The following is a 27,997-nucleotide window of genomic DNA, read 5'->3' as shown; positions in this document are numbered from 1 at the left end:
CCAGAGACCCAGTGGCCTGACCACACAGCTAGAGTGGCAGGGCCAAGAGCTGAGCTCTGGCCTCTGGAGCCCCTGGGGCATTGTCCTTAGTAGCATCTAGAGGTCTTTGCTCCCCTAGCTTTGGATCAAGGCCGTAGCCTTTGGAACTAGACATTCAAATCCCAGTTCCACTGCCAAACTGAATTTCTTGGGAGAGACTATCCCATCCCGGGGCTTTAAAGCATCTTCTTTACTAAGTAGGTGCCCAATAGTTCTATGGTGGGGGCCAAAAAAAGTGAAAGGCCGAGCGATTTGTGGCTGCAGCTGTGGGCATATTCAATTAGCAGCTCTCTAACTCAGGAAACACCTCACTGATGACAAGGCATTACCTCATATCAAGCAGAAGTCACAGGCACAAAGGAAACCACATTTTGCTGACTCTTGCTGAAAGCGGAATTGTTGGTTTGTCAACAGCAGGGGATTTCTGCTCCCGGGCCAGAGGTATTTGGGGCTGCATAGCGACAGCTCCATGCTGTGTGTGGCCATGAAGGCTTTCTATGTCAGAAAAAAATACTGTCTCAGAAAGCCAAGACCTGCCTTAACCTGGGGGCCAGGAAGGGGATTTCATAGAAGAGAGATATTTTAACTTTCTCTGAAGGCAAATGTTTACTACTGCTCTTCCTGTAGCAGTGCCAAATCAGTAGCTGAGTGGGAAAAACTGGATGCATTCCTCTGCTTGGCTGGGGAAGTGGGTAGGCTTGGCAGTACATAGGAGTGGAGAAAAGGAAAGACGATGTAAGATGGGAGAAGCAGAAACACAGGACACAGATTTGGGAAGCGGTTATGACTCTCACACAGCACCACTCAGGGGTTTAGTCTCTATCTACAGTCTCCCCTTTTATTAACAGCAAACCCCTAACCCCTCTAAGTTGGCTTTGAAGTTAATATCCTAATTACCTTTGGGGCAGAATAAAGGATGTAGGAAAGTGCTTTCAAAATTACTTGGCCCCTTCCCTGAGATTCTTTAGTCCCTCTGGAGTGTACACCACCAGGTGGTAGCTGCAGTTCCCAAGACAGCTCCACTCCCAAACCTGCACTCTGGGGAAAAGGAGACCCAGCTACCAGCTTCTGGTTGTCATGCCAGCTAAGCTTTGCTTGAGTCCTTTATTGAACTCAATGTACCAGGTACCATGTTTTTCCCATGATCTTACCTGACTGAGCCTCCCAATGCCCTAGGAAAGACTTATTTCTTATCTTAACCATTGTAGAGAAGGAAACTGGCAGCACAGCTGGAATCCAGCCTTACTCCAAAGCATGTGCCCTAAGCCTCCAGGCTGTCTTGACCGGAACACATCTCAAGCAGTTTTCTTCTGAGGGCCTGTGTTTACATAAAAAACACAAAGGGATAGAATTCTTGTTCTCAGTACTAACGTATAAACCTCACTGGATTAATAGCAGGCATTGGATGCTCATGCAGCCCAGCCTCATTTAAGACATTAAATATGATGGGTTTCTAACAAGTGCTCCTGAAGAAGCTGTTTGGGCTACAAGGCTGGTACCTAGAGGGCCTTCTTGGGTACATCCAGCGCCAGCATGTACACGTTCACTTCCAAGCTCCTGAGGGACGGGACATATCACCTCCTTGCATGTACAGGGCCAGGTGGATAAAGTGCTAAGTGTTGAGACGAACCAACACATGAAGTGGCTAAATGCCTTTACCCATTTCCCTCACCAGCCAGGACTCCCCAATGTGAAATGAACAGGATTTCACCTGAAATTTTTAAAAAATAAATAGAACACCAAGTTGATATTCAAGATCTTTATTGACTTAACTGTAACAGCAACCATTGGTGAGAATATTTTTCCCCCTAATTTCCAAACACCTGCTGGTTTGGAAGGGCAATTACAAAAACACAAAACAAAACAAAAAAATCACGGAATCACACAGGACCGCCTTAAGACTGCATGGTGCTCTCAGCTATCCATCCACAACAGTGAAATAGACGGGAGAGGTCAGGGGACAACCACATCAAAGGGAACAAAAGGAAGATCAAAGAAAAAAATGGCAGTGTCCGCTTTTCCATTCAGAATGGACAGAATTGGGCCACTGGTGGCACTAAGACAGGGAAGGGTATTTTTTTTTTAATATATAAAATATTTTAAAGATGCTTAAAATGGACACATGAATATGTGCATGTCCTCTGGGCTCTCCAAACCACCTTAAGTTTATCCGCAGGTAGCAGAGGGTCTCCTCACCGAGGTGGAGAGATGGGCTCCATCCGCAGGTGAAAGCAAGGCACAGGCTCACAGTCCTCGGCGGCTCGGATACAGACGGCGGGAACAGGACGGCTCCCGGCACCACGTGCCCCTTATCACTAGCGTTCCTCCTCCACTCTCCTGGTTTCAAGTAAAAATCACCCTTGGCCTGGGCTGTGTTGTTTTTTTTCAAGACAAAGAGGATTACAATGGGGCAAGAATGGATATTCTATGCTAGATTCATGGAATTCTCTAAGTTTGAAGTGTCCAGGAATTCTGGTCTTAAGCACCGGCAAGAACTCCCTTTGAAAATTTCAGCGTCGCCAAGTGACTATCAAGCATTGCAGCATCTGGGCCAGCCTCCCACTCCTAGAAACGTGGTAGAGTGAGAGTTTAAATACCTCCGGAAATGTGTTTTGTCTAGGTAATATTTCCCACTGGGCATCCATACAATATAGTCTGTCAGGGCTGCAGGCAGAGGTTAAGCCAAGAGAAGCCACACACCATCCGAACAGAGACTTGAAAGACTTCACCTACATCTAAGCTTTGCCAAAAGGTATGGTATCAACTTTTAGGGCCAGCCCAGAGAAATAAACAAATTCCAGAGTGTGGAAAAGGTGACATGAATGACTGTTTGAAGAAGTATTTATCAACCATCCTGAGTCTTCAGTAGAAAATTTCTGTGAGCTAGCTAGCCTCAAGGAAACTCCAATACTAAACTGGAAAATAATTACTAGGATAGTAAATGTCCCTGGGGTATAAGCATTCTAAAAAATTGTGACTCATGTGCTTCAAAATCTGCTTTCATCTTTTATTAAAAGCTGAGAGGTAAAGAAATTGGGAGGGAGAGCTGTATTTGTGGTAACTCCACCCACCTCAAAGTCCAGACAGAAACTGCCTTCCCAAAGAAACAATGCTTCTTTAAACAATACCCCCTCCCAGATGTCATGGCTGGGTAAGTGATTGGGTTTCGTAGATAAATAGCCGCCCATATGCACATAGTCCAGAAACGTGCCAAGGAAGTTCTGACCCAGATAAAGGCACTGGGCCTCCTCTTTATAGGGGAACGCAGAGGGCCGAGGCCCGGGCTCAAGCAGCCAAGGTGCCTGATGCCTGAGGATCCAAGATGGGGAGACTGGAAAAAGACTGCGTTTCTGGGATATTGCTGCCTACACGATGAGCCCCTTACACCAGTGGCCTTGATTCCAAGCAGGCACTCAGTATGTACTGGCTGACCGATGGACTCTGGGGTGAGACCCACACATCTAGCAGGCTGCATTCTAGTGGAAAGATTTGAACTGGGAAGGGAAGGTCTGAGAATCCCAGAGCTGGTAACCCAAATAGCAAAAATAAAACACCAGCTATGTCAACTCCACCTTAAAATCAGAAGGAAAAGCAAAATTCATTTGAAGGTGCTTTAAATATGAGTTCCTTACTGCTGGAAGAAGTACTTTTTTCTTATAGTTGCCTTAGCAGCAATGCTTTTTATTCAAGTCCACTCTATAGGAGGGCTATAGATCAGAAAATGTTGGGAAGAGGCAGAGTGTAAACCCAGATGAGAATTTACATCTTTGAGATGTCTGAAATCTCTAAAAACTTGGTTGGGCATGGCTGTCACAAACACACAGTAGACAATCACTGAGAAAAGTGTTGAACTGACAAGGCTCATCTAAGTTTCTCTCAAGGGTGAAGACAGGACTTGTTCTCTTTAAGAACCATCTCCATCAGGAAGCCCAGGGACTAGGTGGGCATGCAGTTAACCTGCACACTGGACTTGAAGGAACAATCAAGCACAAACATTTCTAATTCCCAGATGTTCCCTACTTCGACAATGGCTTCTTGGGTGAGATCAGGCCCACATCTGTTTCAGCTGGTGCAGCTGGAGAGCAGCTGCCAAGCATCAACTCTGGCTTCCAGATGCTATCATCTATTCCACCCTGAATCTGAACTGTTGGTTTTTCTTCAGCTCAGTAACCCATCATCTAATTCATGTTTGCTTCCTTTGCCGGACAACCCTGAAGTCAGCTTTAATCGCTCAGCTAGGATCCAATTCTCTTTGTCAATTTTTGGCTAAGGGAGATAGCAAGTAAGTGGTATTGAATCTTAGAGACACCAAACCTAAGACGTGCAAAGCAGCATCCATAGGCTGCTGGTAGTCAGGCACATGTATAGGTATTATGGTCTCCTGGAAACTGCCATTTCTCACCACCCCTCTAAAAATCAGCAGGTATATAAAGAACGCAGGTTCTAAAAAACGGTTTTCAGAGCAACAAAATCTCTCAGCCTATCATCTAATTTAAACTCACCCTATCTCCCCTCGCCCCCAGTGGTCTGGTTTCATCCTGTTATGGGTGAGGTGGTTTTAAGCTGTATCTACAAATTCTTTGATACTGTTCCATTCAGTAGATGGGGTGTAATTCTCCCCTTGAGAGTAGGCTGGGCTTAGTGGCTTGCTTCTAAAAAACAGAAGGAAGAAGTGACCGTGTGTGCTTTCAAAGACTGTCATAAAAGGCACTGTAGATGCCTCCCCCACTCGACCCCCATCACTCAATCGGAGAAGCCAGCTGCCCTAGTGTGTAGACACACATGCTGCCCTATAGAGACCCACATGGGGAGAAACTGAGGCATCCTGCCAACAGCCACAGAAAGAGAGCTTCGAAGTGGATTCTCCAGGCCCAGAAGGCTGCAGACTCTGCCGACATCTTGACTGTAACTTCCTGAGACCTTGTGCCAGAACCCCAATGCTAAACTGCTTCCAAATTCCTAACCCACAGAAACTACCAGATGATGTTTGCTCTTTAAAGTTTGGGGGTGGTTTGTTACACAGCAATAGGTAATACAGGTGGAAAGGCAAAACTCTTGGTTTGGAAGCCCAGTACCTACTCTTAAGATCTTGAGAGCTATTTAAACAGGATATGAGGAAGTGGTAAACTCAATGAACCACACTGTAAAGAAGGCAGAACCACGACAATGCATGTCTCCTGCTGGAATTTGGAGGGAGAGGTCATTTCCCATTAAGATGGACTGTCCCAGGAGTACAGAAGCATGGGTTCCTCATAAAAATAAAAGTACAAAAGATCACTAAGATTTTAAGAACCATCTCATTTAAATGGTACCTGAAGGGTATTCCCTCCCCAAGAAAAGACCAGGATAAGTAATTCATTTAGGTCTTCCATAAGTTGCCTTCCAAACATCCAGAAGTAAACCACCTACTGGATTATGGCTTGCCCTGTAAATGATTCTATGAAGCATGGCCCAAAGGGTGTCATTTGTTGGAATTGATCTGTTGCCTTGTGAAATTATCTTCAAAATGCCGATTTAAGAAGGTCAAGGTATCTCTAGTAGCAGTGGCCCCCAAGAAAGAACTGCACTAGGCAGTAAGGAGGTCCTTGCAGAGAAGGCTAAGGGATTGGGCAACTGCTCTGTTATACAGCTGATACTCCCAAGAAACACTAGAAACATGGCTTCTGATTAGAGGGCCACATGCAGAGATTCCCCAAGATGGCAAAAAAAGGGGAAAATGGCATCTTAATACTACTCATGTTGGCATGTTTTAAATCCATTCCCCACTGTTGGGTGAGGAACCTGAGTTTTCATGTGCAACAATCAAGATAAAGCAGGGGGCACTCTTCTGCTCCCTGACAGACTCACTAGCTGTAGTTGGAGTCAGATTCCGAAACAGGATGCTAAGGCCAGAGTATGAAGAATGAAAAACTTCATTCCCAAAGAATCAAGCTCCCAGGGGACAAATGTCCTGAGCAAGCTTCTTATGCAAATTACAGTGCAACTTGAGTTTTTCCAAGAGAATGTAAACCAAAATTTGGAGTTTAATTAAAATCAGAACAGGGATACATCAAACAAACAAAACAAACTTTTCTGATCATCGATTTTTGAGATTGAAAGCATCCCCAAAACTTTGTGGAGGTCCAGCTTATTCCTGAGAGACATTACCCATCACAAAAGGTTTCCCTCTTTGAACTATTCACATTTTGTAGCAGAAAACAGAACCAAGTCCCTCAGACATCTTTTCTCTCTTCTGTCTAAAATGTATTCACAAACAGGGTCTTTTCATAGTTCAAAAAAAAAAAAACACACAGCTTTCTTTCTTAGCCAGTTGGCCTGTTACTCTCACCCTGGGATGTGATTTCTCAGTAAGAGGGTTCAGGGCACCAAATCCAACCAGAAATTCCTAGGACACCACCAGTGGCTGCTTTACTTGTCTTTCTATGTGGGGGCAGAGGCATTAGTCTTTCTGGAGGGGAGTCACTCTTCCGGGATTACTGTGCCAGTCAACAGTCAGGAGAGCAGTTGGGGAGGAGGGGGAATGACAGAGCAAAGGGCAAGGCAAGAGAAGGCTTTCAGGAACAACCCACGGCAAGGCAGAATGGTCATTTTACAAACCACCCACTACAAACGCCAAACACGCACACCCAAAACTAGAGGGAGAAGGAAAGAGCTCATAAGGGACCACGGGAGACAAACGATGGTGACATGGAACAGCAGGCTCGCCTATGGACATTTCTCTCACCTTCCTAGCACTGGAAGATGTGTGATTAAAAAGTTGCTGTTCAAAATTGTACTGAAAACATATCTAAAAATAGGTCTGTAGTCATCTTAAAAATAAAAGGTCACTCCTCAGACAAGAGGAGTGACAGATATTATCAGATACCAACACTTGAGGTATCTTTGATGTATATTTGAAAAATGGCCTGGCAGAGAAAAAGGAAGGAGAGCGACATGGAGGAAATGAGGGACGAAGGGAAGGAAAGAAAGGGAAAATTCAGAGTACATGGGAAAGGCAAGAAAATGAGGAGGAACACATTTTTAAACCCATGCTTATCTAGGTCAGCAGCCAAACAAAGCAGGCCCACAAAGGAAAAAAATTTAGTTCTTTTCTAAGAGCATTCTGAAAGTCAACTTTAAACTCTAAAAATATAAAAAACTGCTATCTGAGACAACAAATATCACCATGCTCATTGGACTGAAAAACAATGACCACTGAGACCGGGTACTCAAATGGCTCAATGCTCTCCCAAGGTCATTCCTAGGCATCATCTGAAGAATACGATGATCAGGCCTCATTCGAAGGGCCTCTATCACTTGATATGGACCTACTCTGGGAGCAGTGAAATCACCTGGATGCTCAGAGTACTGGAGGGCTGCAAGCAACACAATGCAAGCAGGAAGCAATGGAAGAAAGGGAGGAAAGAATGGCTGGCTACTGATGACTCCCTTCTTATGTAGAGTTTAAACATTTTTGCACAAATGTGCTAAGTAAAAGAATGGGAAAATGAATTATAATACCAAAGACAGGAGACATTCTCCCAGAGGATGGAGAGGAAGTGGGCCTCAAAACAGTGTCACAGGGTAGTGCTTCCAGAGTTGTAAAAACTGTGCTGTCCCCAAGGACAAACGCCTCAGGGTAAAAGGGAAAGCAGCTCTCATTTATTTTCCTTTGATGGTTTTGAAGACCCCCCAAACCCAGACTCCTGATGCACTGAACCATGAGTGGGAGACAGGGAGGAGAGACACAGGGTGAGAGCATGAACAATGCTGAAGCCATCAAACTTCTGTACCACTTCCCCAGACTTTCCAGCCGGGAAGTTTCTGGTAGGTTGATATTTGATTTGGGATTAAAAAACGAAAACAAAAACTTTTTTTTTTTGGAGGGTTGTTTCTCAATAGCAAAAGGACTACGAAGCCAGAATTCAACTGTTTACCTTTGTGGGCTGCTTAGTTCTACAAAAATATGCCATGGGCCTTCAATCAAATCTAAGTGGGAAGTAGAACAGGAAACAGGGGGAGGGAACGGTCAGATGTAGCCCATCTTCGCATCATTTGGCACCCAGAGGAAGAGGAGGAGGCGGAGAGTGAATGGGGACTGCTGGTACTGCCTCTTCTGTGCTTTCACTGTTGATCTTATTGGCCAAATCAGGTACACACAGGTAGCAGTGTTGCTGCTGCTCTGATCCGTGCAGGACAGTCAGATGTCCATCTCAAACTGAGCATCATCCCCTAGTTAGAATGAAAAAGGTGAAAAGTTTAACACAGATCAGAAAAGGAAAACGACTTTGTCATTCCTTCTCCACAACGGTCAAAAAATAATTCATACTGTCCCATTCTCTGCTGCCTTAAAGTAACTATTCTGCTTTGCTTTGGCTGGTCTTTTTAATCTGGGGGTTAAAAAAGAATGGCAGTCAAATCACCTATGGGGAAGAGCATTTGGGAAAAGGATATAAGTGAAAACTTTCCCAGTGTCCCTTTGTCCACAGGTTGACCAAACAGGAGCTTCTGGGGTGCTCCTGGCCATCTATCACGTGGGCATACTCTTCTGGAGGCTCTGAACTTTGGCCCTGCTCTGAACGACACCTTGTCCATTAAAAGCTCATTTGGAATCTGGGGAGGCCGAATGCTGGCTCACGTACAGGGGTCATTACAGGGGTCGCGGAGTGCAACCAGAGGTGTACTTCAGGAGCTGGCCATTTCCACCTCCCTCCTCTGCTTCCAGAGACAGACGAATCCTTACTGAGTGTGTGTGTATAGGGGGAGCTCATTAAAATATTAAAGGCAGTCCTAGAAAATGGGGGAAAAAACCCATATTGCTTTTCTCCACACCATAAAAAGGATGGAAATGAAGGCTATTAAATTGTTTTGTGTATGTATGTGTGTGTATGTGTGTGTGTTTCCCCTAGTCCAATAAAGCCCAGGTTCAAGGAATCAACTTTGGGATTTACCATTCCCTGATTTTGGATTTCCGCCCCCGTACCCACTAGATTAGACATCGTCATGATTTAGAACTTAGGATTCCAGAACATTACAGTAAACCTTGGTGAGAGGGTGGAGGGAGTTGGGACCCTCAGAGACATATAACTAACTGAATGTCAGTTATAACTGAAGCCATCAACATTTTTCAACCTTCAGCAGCAGGTTGACCTTCAAATTCCCAGGGCCACCCTCTGGGTCCCCAATACTAGTATTCTCTTACCAACTGCATGCTTCCTGTCGTGATTGTTCAAGTTGTTCAAATTGTTTACTTCTACTTTGGAGTCTTCGATTAAGGTGCCAGGACTGGTGACTCCTGGGATATTGGGCAGATGGCAGGGCGGGGTCTGAGCCATGGGGGAATTGCGACGATCCAACAGAAACTTTCGATCATAAATGATTCGGGTTCCTGGAAAACATGGTTGGAAAGAGTTTAAAACACATTAAGGGGCTATCAACATATAATGCTGCCCAGGAATTTATTTTAAATGCCATCTAATCCTACTAGCCCTTAAGGATTTTACAATTAAAGCTAAAAAGGGAAAACTCTAACCTCCCTGCCTGGGACCAGGCTCTTCAGCATGTGGAATGCCTTTTCCTTCTCCTCTGCTGGGGAAACTCCTGCTCATCCTCCAAGCCTCAGCTCCAATATCGCTTCCTTTATGAAGCCTTTTCTTAAAAAACATTCTTTCCCCCCATCTTACTCAATACATACTACTACAGGGCTCTTGTTTATTTATTTGCCTCTCTCTAAAGGCTCTGAGTTCCTTATGCCAGGGCCATGGCTTATTTATATCTGATACAGGTTCTAATTATTAAGGTCCTCTAAACAGTTTTAAATGAAGTTATAAACAAGTATGTGAAAAAACAGCCATTAGATAGGTAGCCACCTACAGGTTAGAGGCTTTCCAAAGAGTCACTGAGACAGACCTTCTCTCCAGACAGAGCTGTGGTAGAAGCCCGCCTCTGTTTTATAAAACAATCTGCTTATCAGTAAGTGCTGCCAAAGTGTTTTACAATAGTTCTGAAGAGTGCACTTTACCTGATAAACAGTTAAGAAAAGCTGCTGCTATCCATTTCTACTGTCATGGTCTTCCCAAGATACTAATGGCTACAACTAAATGACAATTTAGATGCCTGATGTTGGCCTAATATATTGGAGCTCTACTGCTGATTCTAAGTACAGCAGGCTCAGGCGAAAGGATGTGGTGACAATGTAGTGATGTCTGCTGAATGGGTGAGGTGAAGAGGAATAACCATGTGCAGGCACCTTGCTCATACCAGGATTAAACCCAGGAAGAAAAACCTGCTTTAAGGTTTTAGGCATCCAAGTGAAAGGTAACAGTATATGAAAATAAAGCTGAGTACAAAGTTACTCAGCTTAAAGAGGCAGAATGTAAATACTACTAGTACCTGCTGGTCAATGCTTTCAGATTCCCAAGTGAAAAGAAATGAAACTGTCATGTTATAATAAGGAGAATCTGGTTTAGGTAGATTTCCTCAAACGGCATGTGATAGATAGCTATATCCCAGGAAACAGAAGAACAAATACAACAGTTAACTAATCTATTTGAAATGTGAGGAAACAAGCGGAAAAAAACAAGGCATTTACTGCAGGAGGAATAGAAATTTTGGAATCTTCTCCAGCAAGGAAGGAAATGAACATTTAATCGAAATAATATCGACATTAAGATGAATATTTGGGAAATGAGTTATAAACGCAATAGTTTTCTTGGGATTAATATCTGCAGTGGTACCATGGCTCTTCAATGCAAATGATAGTAATTTCCTTTTGACTAAATGGAAAACAGTCCAACTAGTGCCTTTCTAGGTGAGAAAATGGCCAAGGGACTACCCTGGATCCCCTACCCTCCACCCCCCTTGCTTTAAAAATCAGAATTAAGTACTCAATATACTGTTCTCAATAATACTACAAAATCTGTCACAGGAAAGAATGACTAAGTGTCTCAGGACGGAAGCATGTTCTCAGATGGGAATCTATAAACACATTAAGTCATTTCAAAACAAAACCTTTAAGGCTTTCAAGCCAATTTCAAAAGATATTAACTTTTTTTTATTATCTAGTTCTTGTACAACTATACTGCATGCACAATCATATTTATAGTTATAAGAAGTAAAAAATATCTGGCTCTCAGACCCTCCATAATAAACTACTACGGAAAACACTGTGCCATATTTGGAACCTACTAAGACAGTATTTTTCCAGATGATCAGAATCATCTGGGATACTTGTTAAAAAATATTCCAACTGAATTTGAATCCTTGAGATTGGAACCTGGAAATCCGTCTTTTTTAAGTCCCCCAGACTATTCTTGTGTTCATTAAAGTTAAGAAAGAACCCAATTTCATCCTTCTTCCAAAACCCTAGTAACACTAACTTGAGAATAGACAAAATATGAAAGAATTAGTAAGAGAGTGATGGAAGGGGCTACAGAAATCACTTTGATGGATGCTGAGACCCAGAAAAGTGACATAATAAGGTCACAGAACTAACCAGAGGCACAATCGGAACTAGCCCTGTGGTTTCCTGACTGACTCCCAGTCCAGCCCTCTTTCTGTTCCACCTCACAGTCACTATAATCTCCAAGAGTGGGAGTGAGTTGTCTGAAGAGTGGAAAGGTATGTTACTTATATATAAGTAACAGGGTGAACAGCAGACGGTATGACAAGCACTTTATACAACAGAGACGACCAAACATTTTCCCTAAAGGACCGCTTTTCAAGGCGGGTGGGGGAAGAGGTGGAGGGGGTTTTTGAGTTTTAGTCTTCTAGTTTGGCAAGGCCTGAGTACTTACGTATTTTATAAATGACTTAATCTTTATAGTTCTTCTTACTGACAGAGAAATGTAGTTTTTAAAATTATATAACAGGTAGGTTATATAATCTAAGAAATTCATTTCAAAATAGTAAAAGAGGCATTACAAACTACTGGTAATAAAAAGAGGTTGCTGGTAGATAAGACAATCTCTAAAGGATAGTATGGCAGAAACCAGGTTAAAAGCTCTATGGTAAATGGTGTTTCTTTCACCTATGAGGCTAAATGAAATAGGCAAAAGCCAAAAACTTTACAAAGGAAGTCTTTTCGTCCTTTTAGAGTGGGCTAGAATTAGCTTCCTATTTTTACTGTTAGAAGCATGTAGGCACAAAGTCCCACAGACCACTTGTGATGGGACCATGATCCTAATCTTAGAAGAACAGTTTTGCATGTCTCCCCTCCAACCCATAGAGAACACTTGGAAAAGTTGGAAATCATTCGTTCCTGGTTTAAAGAAGACACAAGTCTTATATTCTGTTTCAAATATAATTTTAGGACAAGGAAACTAGAAATTTACCTTTACTCTCTGCTTTGTAAAATAAGGGCTATAGTTACAACTCAGAAAGGCAACTGGAAATTATGTCATTTTGGATAGTAGAAAATTTAGTTCAATTTTCAAAAAGTGAACAATTTGAATTATTTTGGACGGAATTTTTTCTAATACCTATTTAAAATTTTTACTACCTTAAACAGAAAATAATTCAATCCTTTCTTGATGAATCAGGGTCATTAGTATGAAAATCATTTATTATACTATGTTGTGACCTGGGAAGTCACAGGGACTATTCAACTGATGCTCTTTATTTTCCTTACACTGTACAGAACTGCTCCTCCCTCCATAGTTATCTCTTTCGTCAGTTAGGCTAACGGGTGCCTTTTCACAAGTCTGAGTCAGCTTGGGCTGCCTTAGCAAAATATTACAGACTGGGTGACTTAAAGAAAAACGTATTCACCCAGTTCTTGAGGAGTCCAAGGACAAGATGTCAGCATGGGCTATTTCTGGTGAGCGCTCTCTCCTAGGCATAGCTGCCTACCGATTGTGTCCTCACATGGATAAGGGGGAGCCAGCTCTCCAGCCTCTCATCTTATAGGGGCACTAATCCCATCATGAGGGCCCCACCTTCATGACCTCATCTAAATCTAACTACTGTATTTTGCCGTGTATAATGTGCATTTTTTTGCCCAAGTTTCTGAGGGAAAAATAAGGATATACATTATACATGGGCAGTACTGATTCCGTATGTATATAAATGTTTTTAATTCTTTTATTTATGCTTATGAGTTAAAAGTGCAAAAATAAATAAATGCTAAAATTCCTTTATAATATAAAAAACAAGTATCTAAATAAAAAACAAATAAAAATCTGAATTAAAAAATTAAAACGAAAAATTTTTTCCCCTGAAAGTTTGGGCCAAAAACGTGGGTGCACATTATACATAGCAAAATATGGTACTTCCCAAAGGCCCCATCTCCAAATACCACATTGGGGGTTAGGGTTTCAATATATTAATGGGGAGGGCACAATTCTGTCTATATACATACACCTCAATACCATTCAAACTTGATGCTTCTAACCTGTTGGGTTTGGAAATCAGTGATGTGCTTATTAGAATGCTATGTAAAATAAGAGCAAATAGGCTGAGAAGGGGCCTGATGGCTTTCCAATGAACAAAGGGAAGGAGCTTTAGTGGACGGACTTTGCACATCTGTTGTGTCACCCCCACTTTTGCTGTTTGCTGCTAACTTTCAGAAGGATGAGATCTCACTGTGAGATGTTCTTGCTACCATTCAACTTGCAAGTCAGAACAAGATTATTCTCATTTCTGCAATACATCAAGCTTGAAAACTTGATGAAAACAAGGGATGAGATGGTGGAGAAAAAAAAGATACAAATAAGCTTTCTATTTCTAAATTATATATTAGCAATAACATATACATTAAAGAATTATAACTGAAACAAGGAAATAAGTAGTAGAGGTTCTACCTAAATGTTATGAGATATAAGAGAAACTGAAGAACTGACTTTGCAGGTGATAAAATACATTTACAGTTTTATTGAGATATAATTCACATATAATTTTCATTCAAAGTGTGTAATTCAATAGTTTCTAGTATATTCACAGTTGTGCAACCATCACCACAATCAATTTTAGAACAATGTGATCATCTTCAAAAGATGACCCACACACATTTAGGAGCCCCTGTCCACTTTCCTACAACCTCTTCCAGCCCTAGGTAACCACTAATCTGTTTTCTGTCTCTATAGATTTGCCCATAGAGACATTTCATATAAATGGAATCCTATAATACATGGTCTTTTATGACAGCCTCTTTCACTTGCATAATGTTTTCAAGGTTCATTCATATTTAGCATTTATCGGTATTTCATTTCTTTTTTATTGCCAAGTAATATTGCATTGTATGCATATATCACATTTTATCAATTAATCAGTAGATAGACAAGAAATCTGAGTTGTTTCCACTTTGAATAATGCTGCAAGTTTTTGTGTACATGTTTTAATTTCTCTTTGGCATATACCTAAGAGTAGAATTGATGGATCATATGGTAACTGTTTAAACTATGAAGAACTACCAGACTGTTTTCCAAAGTGGTTGCACCATTTTATATTCCTACCAGTTCATATAGATTCATTCATATAGATTGTATATTCATATAGATTGTAGCTAACGCTTATCTTTTTTATTCTTAGTGGGTGGGAAGTGCTGTCTCCTGGTGGTTTAATTTTAATTTGCATTTCCCTGATGGCTAGAAGTGTTGAGCATCATTTCATATGCCTGCTGGCCATTCCACTTTATATCTTCTTTGGAGAAATGTCTATTTAGAGCCTTTGCCCATTTTTTAATGGGTTGTCTTTTTACCACAGAGCTATAAAAGTTGTTTATATGTTATGACTACAAGTCCCTTATTCATATATGATTGCAAGTATTTTCTCCTATTCTTTGGATTGCCTTTTCACTTCTGTGACAGTATTCTTTGAAGCACACAGTTTTTAATTTTGATTTAAGTCCAATTTATGTCTTTCTTTTGTTGCTTGTGATTTTGGTGTGACATTTAAGAAATTATTGCCTAACCAAGGTCATAAAAATTTTTTCCTATGTTTTCTTCTAAGAGTTTTATAGTTTTAGCTGTCACATTTAGGTCTGAGCCATGGGGTACAACTTCAGTTTTTACATGTGGCTATCCAGTTGCACCAGCATTATTTGTTGAAAAGACTACTTTTCCCCCATTTAATTGTCATGATTTATTTTTGGACTTCCATTCATCTATATGTCTATCCTTATGGCAGTACCACATTGTCTTGATTTGTAATACATTTGGAATAAGTAAGTGTGAGTCTTCCAACTTTGTTTTTCCTTTTAAGATAATTTGGGTTATTTTAGATATCTTAAGGTTCCATATAAATTTTAGGGTCAGTTTGTCAACTTCTGCAAAAAAGCCAGAGTGATTTTAATGGGGATTGTGCTAAATATACAGATAAATTTGGGGGAGTTTTGCCATACTAACAATATTAAGTCTCCTAATCTATTAACGTGGAATGTCTATTATTTATTCAGGTCGTCTTTAATTTCTTTCAACAATGTTTTATAGTTTCCACAGTTTAAGTTTTGTGGATTTTTTGTTAAATTTATTCCTATGTGTTTCATTACTTTTATGCTATTATAAACAGAATTGTTTTCTTGATTTCATTTTTGGATTGTTCATTCCAAGTTTTCAGAAATATTAATTGCTTTTTGTATACCAATCTTGTATCCTGCAACCTTGCTAAATTCATTTATTACTACTAACAGTTTTTTTATTCGATTCACAAGGTACATTTGGTTTTGAATGCAAAAAAGTAAACGATTCAGAAGAGAAAACATCCTGAAGAACTAGAGTCTTAACTGATGCTGTTAATGTTATCAAAGATAGTCAGGGAAATGTGAATACAAAAAGCATAGTATTTTGAGTGTTTGAATTTTAGATCACTGCAAGCTAAAAATAATTAATTGTAGCTGATATATTGTTGCATTATAGCCAATTCCGTTACCACCCCCCTACATTAGCCTCTGACCCATTAGTCGAGAGAGTGTCTTGGAAAACTGAGGCTGGATGGAATGATATCTGTAAAGCTCTCTCGGGGAGTGTCTCAGGTGACTGGGACCTATTGGAATGATAATAGTTATCTCCCCTGGGAGGACACAGTAACAGTGTCTTGGGGCTATGTGGAGGAAGTGTGAAGGCACAGGATGTGTTGGAACACAAAGGGAATGCTAATGGAAAAGGTCTTAAGGCACACATAAGTCACGGGTTACAAATTGATTGACAGCAGTAAAACAGTTTCACTTCTTTTCAAATTTCTCAATAAAAGCTATGCGCTGACCGATTCTGGGCTCACTTAGTCTTCTCTGGCTGAGTCCCTTGGTCTCGCTCTTAATCTTACTTTTGTCTCTTGCTCTTATTCAATCTGCGTCGCCCCTTAAGAGAAACCTGTATGCCCTTGCCACGCTGGACGTGACATCATATAGCAAAAAAAGGGGGAAATCAGCTTGTTAGTGACTAAGGATTCTATGCTGTAATTCAGAAACATATGATACTCAAAAAACCAAAACTATTCATTGAAAAACATTAAGACTCAACTATGAATAAAATACCAGGAAAAAAACCCTTTATTTCCTTTGCTGAATATTGTGTTTACCTTGAAATTATATGACTTCCAAGGCAAAAAATTTAAAAACCTAAATTACTCAAGGTCTCTTATATATGTGTATACATAGACATATATTTTCTGAAGCAAGAACTTCTTAGAAATTCACATTTCATCCCAACTGCCTCACGTTTATGTCCTCCCAACTTAACGTCAACCAATGCATCCACAACTAACTAGAAACAAGTGAAGCTTCAATTCCCGAAGAAGGAAAACAAAAGACCACCCAAGAAAACCACAGCTTGCAAATAATAGTGTTAAAATGGAGCATGATTTTGATCAATTGTTGAAATGTTAAAAAAAAAAAGAATCTATTAGACCTTGACAATGAAAACTTTTTCATTCCAATGAGTCTTCCACTTCTCTATGAAAATAATCATACCCCTTGGTTTTATATTGAAAAGTTATAAAAAACACTTCATACTAGATGCGACTTACTCATTTTCAATTTTTACAATCAAACCATAATAAAAGTGAAGAATTATATAGTTAAGGGAGACTGTGTAAATGTTACCAACCCTGGCATTGTAAAAATAATGAAAGGGTGACCATTATCAGAGAAGTAGAGGAAGGACAAGTGGATAATATAATCTTATACAGTGGCAAGCTAAAGATGACAAATTGAAACATAGGGGTTTAACTATATTATTTGGGTTTTAAAGGTTAACTATCCAGAAGAATAAAAAAATGATAACAAAATTTACAGAAATTAGTAAATTGAGAGGGGAGGGGAAGTGAGAGACAGAAAGTAATGGAAGTGTCCTAGGTTTCTCATCTTTCATAATAAGGAGTCAATAGTATTATCTAATGTTAAGAAATCAAGACATGGTGGTGTACATATATTACAGCAACAGTGGTAACACCAATAATTAAAATCAGCTGTCTCTTGGCATTTTACGTGTTTCTATTCAATTTTTCTTTTTCTATTTTGTTTTAAAAACGTGCATATATTACTTTAGTCTTCATGTTTGGACTTCAAGACAAATAGGAACTTCAAAATCTAGGGTTACCATTAGATATTTATAGATTTCTTCATCCCCTGGTGACCAGATGGTAGGATAAATCTAATTCCTTGACCTAGCACTTTCTTGATGCTCACATGACTAGTAAATATGAGACTAAAACCAAGTCCCTTTGATGAAGAATAGAGAAGAGGAAAAAAAGCTTCTTCTGAAAACTAGTTATTTTCAAATGCCAGGGAACAAGGCCAATGAATGAGGCCCAAAAGTATGCTTGCCAAGATAGTACAGAAACAAGGTCATTCTAGCCGAAGGTCCTCTTTCAAGGCCAAGTAGCTTAGTTTAAATGATAATTAATCCATGCATTAAGCTATACACACTTAAGAAATTTATAACTTGAAATAAAACCACCTAGAGCAAGTCCACTGTAACATGGTTAATTAACTGACAGGGCAATAGTTAACTCCACTTTCACAGAGTCCCTGTCATAAAATTCTATTTAACTAAGGCTGCTTCCAGAATCAGAAGTAAGACCCCACTCATGCATTTCGGTAACTCAGGACAGAAACATGAACAAATTGCATGTTTCGTGCCCAAATTGCACAGCTCGAATAAGATGGTGACAAAACACTTGAAAAAGGCTGAGATGGACTTATACCCTCACACAATGGTGTCGCAGGAAGGGAAAAGTCTGGAGTCAAACAGGGCTTCCCTCAGGGGACTTTCTTCATGGAAGAGGAAAATCTTTCTCAGAAAACCCTTAGCTAATTTCCCCCTACATCTCATTTGGCCAGAACTGGGTCAAATGTCCATCAGAATGGACACTGGAGTAGCCACAGAGTATATATCATGGGGCTTGGCACACTGCCACTTAAAAAAAAAAATGAGGAAGACGGGTAGCATAGAAGAGGGAATGGCTATTGGGCTGGAAACCAATGGTGTCAGCCACATCTGTGTTTAATATTTACCTAAATTTAATAACTTTAATTTAACCAAAATGGGTTAAAAATTAAATTAGAAGGTTGGGAAGTAGAGAGAAAGGTAGAGAGAGAGAGAGGTAGAGAGAGAGGTAGAGAGAGAGAGAAGGGTGTATATAGCAGCCAAGTCCTCATTTTCCATAGGAGGAAACACATTAATATTGGTTTAAAACTGAGAAACAGCATTAAATCATACTATTTAGAAACCCTGAGCTAAATACTAGAAGAAAAAGCTAAGAGTTTAAGGTGGCTTCTACAGGGAGTGGAAATGGAGATGAGAGGAAATGGGGAATGAAAATGTTGCTTTTTCTTATTAGCATAACACTATCACTTTCAAACCTTACTTTCATAGGTATAAAAATATATATGTGAAAGAAAAAGAAAAGGATGATTGCATGAATCTTGAAGACATTATGCTAAGCCAAACAAGTCAGTCACAAAAGGACAAATAATGAATATTCCACTTACATGAGGTACCTAGGGTAGTCAAATTCAGACATAGTAGAATGGTGGCTGCCAGGGGCTGGGAGTGGGTAGGTGTGATAAGGAGTTATTGTTTAATGGATATGAAGTTTCAGTTTGGGAAGATGGAAAAAGTCCTGGAGATGGATGGTGGTTGCAAAACAATGTGAATATATTTAATATCATGGAACTGTACACTTAAAAATGGTTAAAATGGTAAATTTTGTTATGCATATTTTACCACAATAAAAAAGGTACTTGATTTCAGACTTGTAGCCTCCTGAAATTTAAGAGAATAAATTTCCATTGTTTAAAGCCCTCCTCTCAATTTAAAAAAAAAGATCAAGAGTGTAAAAAAACCACAAAAATCCCAAAACAAAACTCATTATAAGGAACTGAAAAAAAAGATGACTCCAAAGTATTTGTAAATATAAATATTCATGCATAACAGGCTGACACTGCTAAGGCAGCTGGGACCATGAGGAAGAAAGGTATCCTTCAAACCTAGAAATTGAATTTAAGAAGAAACAAAGCACTTGGCACAAATAACCTCAGTGTTCCATTAGGGATTCTTGATAATTCTCCATCGATGCCTCATGTAAGGGCCACCAAGAGATCAGAAATAAATTCAAGACGAACAAGCAACAAAGCACTTCTAATGCACTCAGAAAAGAGGTCGTTCTCTTTCCTTCCCTCACCCCCAACAAGGGAAAAGAAGTGAAAATACAGGAGGAGGAAACCTTGCCTGGAGTTAACCTATGTAGTCCACCCACTTGTGGTTTTTAAAATAAACGAACCCCCCAAATAAGAACTTCATATCTGCTTTTAAGAACCTATCTTTTAATCCTAATTGCATCAAACCATTACTAACTATTATATATATTTGGTTATCTGTCTGAATCTGCATGCATTTCTTTCTTGGTATTTGTTGAGACAGAGAAGTCATCCCTATTCCATTTACCAACCCAGTGCAGTCAAGCTCCTGCTCCATAACGCCACGTGCTGCTCTGGCAGAGACCGCCTCTTACCATTTTATGGGTCTTGTCAACCTCATCTGAACTAAAATTCTCTGAAATGCTATATTTTCCATTGAGTTCACCATGAAACCCGTCCCTCTTAGTTTTTTGTTTTGTTTTTCTCTTTTCTTTTTGGTAACACACTCCTTCATCTTTCTAAAACTGCACATACACCGCTTTTGCCAGTAATACCTTAAGACTCTTGTTGCCTTTTATTATTTATTTCTTACTATTCTGCATAGTCTCTCATACTCGCACTGCATTTGGTGTAGAAAAAAAAAAGTGAAAATACAGAAGGACTTATAAAAACCACCTAACTCAGTATATCTTCCAGGGAGGAGGAGGTCAGTGGTCAAGCCATGTTCAGTGTATGCAACTATCAAATCCCTGAAGTGCTAATCAAACCAAGACAGGGATAATTTTCACATCAACAAAAGGCACACCTGGAGCCTCAGGATCTAATAACTTAATCTGACTAAATTATTATGGCAAAAGAAAGACATCTGAGGTTTGTGTACAGCTAATCCTATTGTCCTCTGACTAACTCCAAGTCTCAGTAACTGGGACCAAAGATTTCTAAGATATTAAGGTCAAAGGATGGCCCCCTGCCCAATCCTTGAAGACACTGCTACAACAGAACACACACCTAGGCTGAAGGGGAAGTTGATAACTATTAAGTCCTATTCAGAAGGTCCAATGTTAGAAGAGGACTTTAGCATCTGCATGTAGGAAGCCTGTCATTTTACAGATGAAGACACTATTATCCAGAGAAGTTAATGTTTTTTGTTTGTTTTTGGTGAAAGATTACATAGTGACACAGGAGTCAAGAGATCAACACAAATAAGTAAGGTCCTCTAAGCAAATCTGGTTCTCTTGAATGCTGCAAAATGAGTTGAAACAAATGATATTTTAAGCTAGTACCCAGTCCAAAATGGTATATGAAGCCACCAACTAATCTTAAATAAATGCCAACTGGTGTTAAGTCTTTCTAGCATTGACCATCAGAAAATCTGGGTCAAAATAAAGTATATCAAATATGCCCACTTCTGTTTGGGACTGAACATTCACCTTGAAATAAATTTTCTCCACAAGGAATGCCAGGCCCTAATTCCAGGAAATGCACGTTGGATCTGCCAGGTTGCTGACTGCATCCTGGATCCGTTCTTTGGATTAGATTTCACAGATGTTATGGCTCAGCCTGTCTGTAGTGCTAATAATTCTGAAAGAATCACTGCTATTGGTATGGAGAAAGCACTCAGATTCAAACCTGACTTTCATTCCAATTATTTGCTTTCCTCCCAAGTTCACTAAAAATAAAACAATGCATATCTATCAGCACCTTCCATTCTTATTTCCAGTAAGGAACCTGAATTCTATCAACAAAGTTTGTAAGAGGGAAAAGCCTACCTAGAGATCACTGGTCTCGGTCACTGTTTTTACCTGCTGCCTATTCGTAATAGTTCTAGGAACTTATCAGACCACAGAATGGTTTCATTTCAATGTAAAAGCAGCCCAACTCTAACATAACAGTTTCTGGTGATGAGATGAGCTCCTCTCTCCGAGGCCCAAAAGATTATGACATCTTAAAATGAAGAATTACAAGCCTCTCACGCTTTGTGATTAAGTACCTCTTAGAACCTAGAGAGCAATGGTCTATTTTCACCAGTTAATAGTCAGCACTCCTGCTATAAACAAGTCAATTCTAAAAAAATTAACATTAAATGAAGTAGTATAATAACCTTGACACTAAAACTAGACAAAGACATCACAAGAAAAATAGAGACTAATATCCCTCGTGAATATATATGCAAAAATCCTCAACCAAAGATTAGCAAACCGAATTCAGCAACATATAAAAAGGATTATACACAATAACCAAGTGGGATTTATCCTAGGAATGAGAGGCTGGTTCAACATCCAAAAATCAATTAATGTAATACCATCATATCAATAGAATGAAAAACAAATATCACATAATCATCTCAAGAGATGCAAAAAAGAAAGAAAAGGAATTTGACAAAATCCAATGTCTTTTCATGATAAAAACACTCAAGAGACTAAGGATAAAAGAGAACTTCCTCAACCTGATAAAGGGCATCTATGAAAAACCCACAGCCAAAATCTTACTCAATGATGAAAGACTGGATGTTTATCCCGATACTGAGAACAAGTCAAGGGTGGTGTTCTCACTGGCTTGCCACCTCTTTTCAACACTGTACTAAATGTTCTAGCCAGGGAAATTAGGCAAGAAAAAGAAATAAAAGGCACCCAGATTAATAAGGAAGATGTAAAACTGTCTGCTCATAGATGATGTGACCTTGTATATAGAAAATCCCAAAGAATCTACAAGAACTGCATTGTATTCTCCAGTTAACTTATCCTTGCTTGTTAAGGCAAGAAAAAGAAATAAAAGGCACCCAGATTAATAAGGAAGATGTAAAACTGTCTGCTCATAGATGATGTGACCTTGTATATAGAAAATCCCAAAGAATCTACAAGAACTGCATTGTATTCTCCAGTTAACTTATCCTTGCTTGTTAAGGTTTTTACTTTCCAAAATTACTCAATAAAATGAAGAGTTTCTGTTTGTCAGGACATTTGTCCTAGAGATCTGAAAGATAATTTATTTAGATGTAAACACTCATAGGTTTCTGAGCTTTTGGCTTCAAGCTGTGGCCTGAGAACCAGGTAAAGGGGGCCTTTAAAACTAGCCACATATCGGATGGATAGCTGCTGGGTGGTAAGGAGCACACAGGTTTTAAAGGGCTTTCACAAACCAAAGTTCCATGATGAACGAATTTGAAAATGGTAACCTAGGCCTTACCTATTCAATAAGTTGAATGACTGCAAGTCTCAACTGACTTTTGTGCTATTATAAATGGAGCAAAAACCTTTTGAACATTAATTTATTCATCTAAAGACTTGGGAGTCAAGAAAATGTTCTGACATTCACCAACAAGCTATTCTGCTCAGGCTCGTTCTTGCCAGCCAGATGAACTAGCTTCCCCCACATTAACTTTACCTGTCTGATCTGCAAACCTTTACACATGCAAGTAATCAAGCCGACAGTGTCTGCAAACCATTCAAAACCCCTCCTATAAAATTGTCTCTAAGATCCCAGTACTCAAAAAAATCTTTGCTGAATAACCCTAGGAATGCCAGTTTACAGATTCATCACTTTTCATCCTTCCTATTTTATACAACAGGCCTCAGGAGAGCTGAAGGGAGCTGTGCACAGGTCTCTCCTGCAAGTGCTGCATTACCAACTTGTAAGAGTTCTGCCTGACCTCGTCAGACCGTACCTGATTTAGGGCTGGCAGAGGCGCTCCCTTCCACATCAAGCACTGCCATATGCCTTGAGGATGAGAACTGCTGCCTTTCCCAGACTCAGAATTCAGTCTCTCATCAGCAAAAATGCACCCAACATAAAAACTGAAGTACATCTTCTTTAATAAATACGCTGGCAGCTGTAGAGGATGAGACTACACCTGAATCTCTCATGGAATGACAACACGTTAATTTATGTTACTCTAAGTAAACGCCATCTTCTTCTAACACAAGGCGAAATAACACCTTTCATTATGTTTTTCATGTACTTCTCGCATGTAACAATGAAGTCTTTTGGTTAATCACTGAAGCTAGAGAGCCAAATGGTACATTTGTTGGTTCAGAAATTTCTGTCCTAGAATAAACTCAGCCCAAGGTCACCAAACTAGAAATTTTATGAGAGTCAGAAACTGGCCTTCTTTCCCCATGTCTACACACAGAGAGAGTTCTGTTTACTTCTCCCAAGAAAGAAACCAAATTAAAATTCAGGGACCCCCCCCAAAAAATACTGTTATGTTATTAAAAACCGAAGCAGATTCTTTCCCCCTTTTCCTGAATTCTCCTTTATTTTCAGACCCTTCCAATGGCCTTCAGGCAATTCTGCCCCAGCAAACGAATCACAGCAACTCTCCAGCTGGCAAGAGGAAGTGCAGAGGCATGAACGAGATTTCAGAATATCATAGTTAGCTCCCCTCTGGCGCTCTTGTTACGGCAACAGCACACTTTTCCACAGCTGATGAGGCTGTTATGCAGGAAAAGGCAAAAGAGGTCTCTCTGTTTCTGCTCATTCCCCAGAGCACAACTCTTCCAGGAGACAGCAGCAAGAATCACATTAGCTAGCATTCCAGAGGTAGAAACATCTCTTTAAATGTCTGCAAGCATCCTTTCCCAGTAAAATAAGCATCTTAAGATAGTGGAGGAGAAAACTGGAATAGGGATAGGACACCAAATCTGAGGTTACCCACTGCCATTAATTAGCAGCGTAACACTAACAAGTTACTTAATTTCTCTGAGCTTCAGTTTCTCTCAGCTAACCGAAGTGTTATGAAAGTGAAGCCAACTATAGTAACTTTACCTTCCACTGAGACTAGAAGTAGCTTCTCAAAGGAAGAACCAAAATAAAATCCAAGGGCATTTTTTATTTTGGTGGTGGTACGGGGGGGGGGGCACTTTGAATTTATTCAACACAAATTTTCCTCTTCCCTAATAATGAGAAAAGCAATAAGAGAAATCCAAGAGGTTACATACAGCAAGTGTTTTCACCCCCTCTCATTTTGAGAAAACTTTTCAAGTGTAGGCTGCATCCTCTGACCCCCAATAAAGGACTCAAGTGGGGGGGAAGGTCTTAAGCTCACTATATTGTGAATGTCCTGCCCAGTCTGATCACTTGGGGCATTCGGCACATCAACTGTTACTCTGGAATGCTCTGACATGGGTATGACACTCCAGAAATCTGAGACAGGAAAAGCTAATCCCCTTCCTTCCCAGTAAATAGCGATTTCCAATACAAGCCTACTGACTCTCATTTGTTTGAATGTTTACAAGTCTGAAATATGTAAGTTAATACTTGATTCTATACAAGTTTTTTGTTCTAGAATTACAAATCTTATCCATCCCCAACACCTATCAAGATTTTAAGACCATTCAGAGGAAGGACTGCATTTCCTATTTTTTCTGGGGTCTCATTTTGTGAAAAACACTGCACTGGGTCCACAAAGCTCACTCAAGATACCGAACCACATTAATTCAGGTAGCTGGAGGAGACCAGATTGACAACAAACTATCTTACCCTGGTTCCAGGAAAATTACATGCGGAAGAGAAAGGAATGTAACAAGAGATATGAACAAACCAGGAGGGCAGAAATTTCCCAAAGCTGGAAAAAAATAAATCAATAAGTATGGAACTTCTAAACACCAGAGTTAATTGCTATATAAAATAGTGATTAAATATAATCACAATAGTGCTATCTCCTCTAAACACAATATGTAAATAAGTCTTACTGCTAAAAATTCAAAGATCACAACGTGCTCTACCAATCAATACAGGCTTAATATAATAGATGAGCTAAGATGACAAGTATTTATTTACTGGGTTGTCGGAAAAGTCATGACGTATTTTCTCTCTGTTTTTCGTTGCAAAAACGCTTCATGATTTTTCTGACAACCCAATGAATAAATCTGAAACAAAAACCTGTGTGTGTGGGAACTATCTGGAGACAGGTTTAGTGATATTTGAGAAAGCAGTGGTGTGTGTGTGTGTGTTGGGAGGAAGGGTAAATGAATCAGTATTTCTGGCAGAATCTTTCCAAGCATTTTAGGAACTAATCCAGACTATGAGACAGGCTTCTAGCCCTAAAGCAATGCTTAAAGACTGTGCCCTCATTTTAAAAGCATGATAGCTTGGCTGTTTGAAATATGGCAAAACAAAAAAGTGGCTCTCGTGGCTCTTCCCTCAGGGGAATAATGATTAATATACAGCTAAAAGTTTAGTTATTTCCCCAAATAAATAATAGTTGAGTTCAGTTGTTACTATGATGTATGTTCTGAACTGCTGGAAGCACAGGCATTTACCGACCAATCCCACAAAGAATTCTGGAAGTTATAAAGTCCTTTCCATCACCTCGGAAAACAATATCCATTTCTTAAAAGCTGTCAGTTCAACACGACTCTGTCTGAAGCAGATTCTGGTCTGCCAAAATCTTTCATGATTAAGCAGCAAGGTCTCAGCATGCTTAGGGGCTGGCCTTGAAGATCAAGTCAGAACGGAGGTTTCTCCAGGGAGGTAAGCCACCTCACTAAAACACTGCACTGTTCTGCAGTTAAATCTTCGTTAAACCCAACTCTCCATACATCTTAAGGGCTTCTCCTGCCAGGGTCATTTTAAAATCTTCCAAGCCAGTAACCCCTCCCCTAGAGTGGCCTGGCTGGTTTCCTCTGTAGAACTCTCTCCTAGATTTTTATCCCTTGTTGGCAGGGACGTCTTCTTACTCTAAGGTCCCTTGTTATTGTGCAACTGATTCAGGGATCGCCCAGATCTAACTGCAAGGGATTGGTTGTAGGAACAACTGGTGAGCCCAGCCCACAGGAACGAAGCTAGTAATCTAGTAGGTTGCAGCGGCTGCCAGCACAGTCCCAACCCTCTAGCGACAGGCCACCACATCACTAAAAGAAGGCCAAGTTCCAGAGTTAAAAATGAAGCACCATTCCCTTCAATACGGTCCCTCAAGACCGCTTTCCAGTCTCCTCCCTTTGGAATACAGCCCAGTCAGGGGAAACACAACCTTTGAGCTCCCTTTTCCCTACCAATTCAACGGCTTCACCTCTCCCCCAGTGTTCGTTCTTGTAAACAGTTCCTGGTCGTTCTGTGAAAAGCAATGCCCAGGAACCTCCCTCTGCACTGCCCCTTCCTTAGGATCAACCAACCCCACCCACCAGGGTGCCCTCCGTGACAGTGGCCTCTTCAATCTATCGCCAAACACGAGGCTGCCAAAAGCCTACCAACGCTCTGCCACCCCCCACTCCTTTCCCTTGGCTAGTACTTGAGCATGACTTTATCACCCTCTCCTCCAGCCTGGGGACTCCCCCCACCCGTTGGGGCCTTGTCCAGCAAAGTAAACAATGCTGTCAAAGCAGGATAACGCTAGGCGAGGCTTCCAAACTCCGCATTCCAGCCTCCTCCTTGTGCTCTAAAAGCAGCAAAACAAGTCATCGCAAGGTCCCAGGAGCGAAGTATTCACCCCAACTTCCATTCCAAAAAGGCCTGGGAGACAGCTCCAAAAATCAAGCGTTAATATGCACAAATGCACAATACGCAAGAAGCAGAGGTAACGCAGAGCGAGCTCAAGGACAAGTATAGACGAATTTGCCTGGGAGGAGGAAAGGGGAAGAAAACTAGGTCGAGTGCATAAACCTGCCACGAAGAGGGAACAGGGCTTTTTTTTTTTTTCTCCACAAGAGAGCCACGTTTCCAGAATGGGCGCGCGCTGAATTGAGTGCGGGCAAGACAGAATGCGAAGTTAAGATTCCCGAAAGCAGTCCCACGGGGGCTTTGGTGGAGCCGGGCGGGTTGGGGCGTGTGGGGGGGGCGGAGGGGGGGTGAGGAGAGAACTGGCCGAAGCAGCCAGCGTGGACACGCCCTGAGTTAAAGGACCGTGGCGGGAGACTTGGGGGAACCCGGAGGAGGAAGGAGGCTGCAGGCTACAGGCTCCGGGCATGAAGGCCGCACGGTGCCGGGGCCGCGGCGGGCGCTCACCTCCCGGCGTGGTGGAGAAGAGCGTTCCCCCGGGTGTGGTGCAGTAGTCATGAGGTAGCTGCGCGGCGTCGCTGATGGGTACGGTGCGGGTGGGAATGGCGCGGCTCTGGCTGGGCTGGTGGCTGCTGCCGGCGGACGAGGACATGGCTCTGGGCGCGGGCTCTCTGGCTTTGTCCAGCGGGCGAGCAGGCGGGCGGCGGCGGCGGGGCGACGGCAGCTGGGGGCTCGGGCTGCTCCGGCTCCTCTGGCTCCTCTGGCGGGCGGAAGGTCGGACGGGGCCGAGCGCGCTCCACTCGCTCCTCACTCGCTTCCTCTCACTCCCTCGTCCCGCTCCGCTCCCGCCGCCGCCCTCTCAGCCGCCGCCGCCGCCGCCGCCCGATCCTCCGGCCTCCGCCCGCAGCCTCAGTAGCAGCAGCAGCAGCGGCAGCAGCGGCGACGACGACGACCGGAAGCGGGCGAAGGCGG

The 27,997-nt window shown here is 41.2% G+C and overlaps 1 protein-coding gene across 1 annotated transcript; it reads right to left on the bottom strand.

Annotated features, from left to right (window-relative positions):
• Positions 1–1,783: 1,783 nt before the first annotated feature.
• EIF4EBP2 (eukaryotic translation initiation factor 4E binding protein 2) lies at positions 1,784–27,997 on the bottom strand. Its single transcript, XM_019625259.1, has 3 exons — positions 27,533–27,997; positions 9,221–9,406; positions 1,784–8,250 (listed from the first exon to the last, which is right to left on the bottom strand). The coding sequence occupies exons 1-3, from the start codon at positions 27,675–27,677 to the stop codon at positions 8,219–8,221; spliced, it is 363 nt and encodes a 120-aa protein (XP_019480804.1). The 5' UTR covers positions 27,678–27,997; the 3' UTR covers positions 1,784–8,218.

Source organism: Hipposideros armiger, unplaced genomic scaffold (genome assembly GCF_001890085.2).
Source record: "Hipposideros armiger isolate ML-2016 unplaced genomic scaffold, ASM189008v1 scaffold_15, whole genome shotgun sequence".
In the NCBI taxonomy this organism is placed as follows: domain Eukaryota; kingdom Metazoa; phylum Chordata; class Mammalia; order Chiroptera; family Hipposideridae; genus Hipposideros; species Hipposideros armiger.
Note: the sequence above shows the minus strand (reverse complement) of the source record. Positions and strands in the feature narration are given on the sequence as shown.

Coding starts and splice junctions, on each gene's coding strand:
- EIF4EBP2 (XM_019625259.1), bottom strand. CDS start 27,677: ATGTCCTCGTCCGCCGGCAGCAGCCACCAGCCCAGCCAGAGCCGCGCC. Junction 9,407..27,532: donor CTTCTCCACCACGCCGGGAG/GTGAGCGCCCGC, acceptor CATGTTTTCCAG/GAACCCGAATCATTTATGAT. Junction 8,251..9,220: donor CGACAGGAAGCATGCAGTTG/GTAAGAGAATAC, acceptor CATTCTAACTAG/GGGATGATGCTCAGTTTGAG.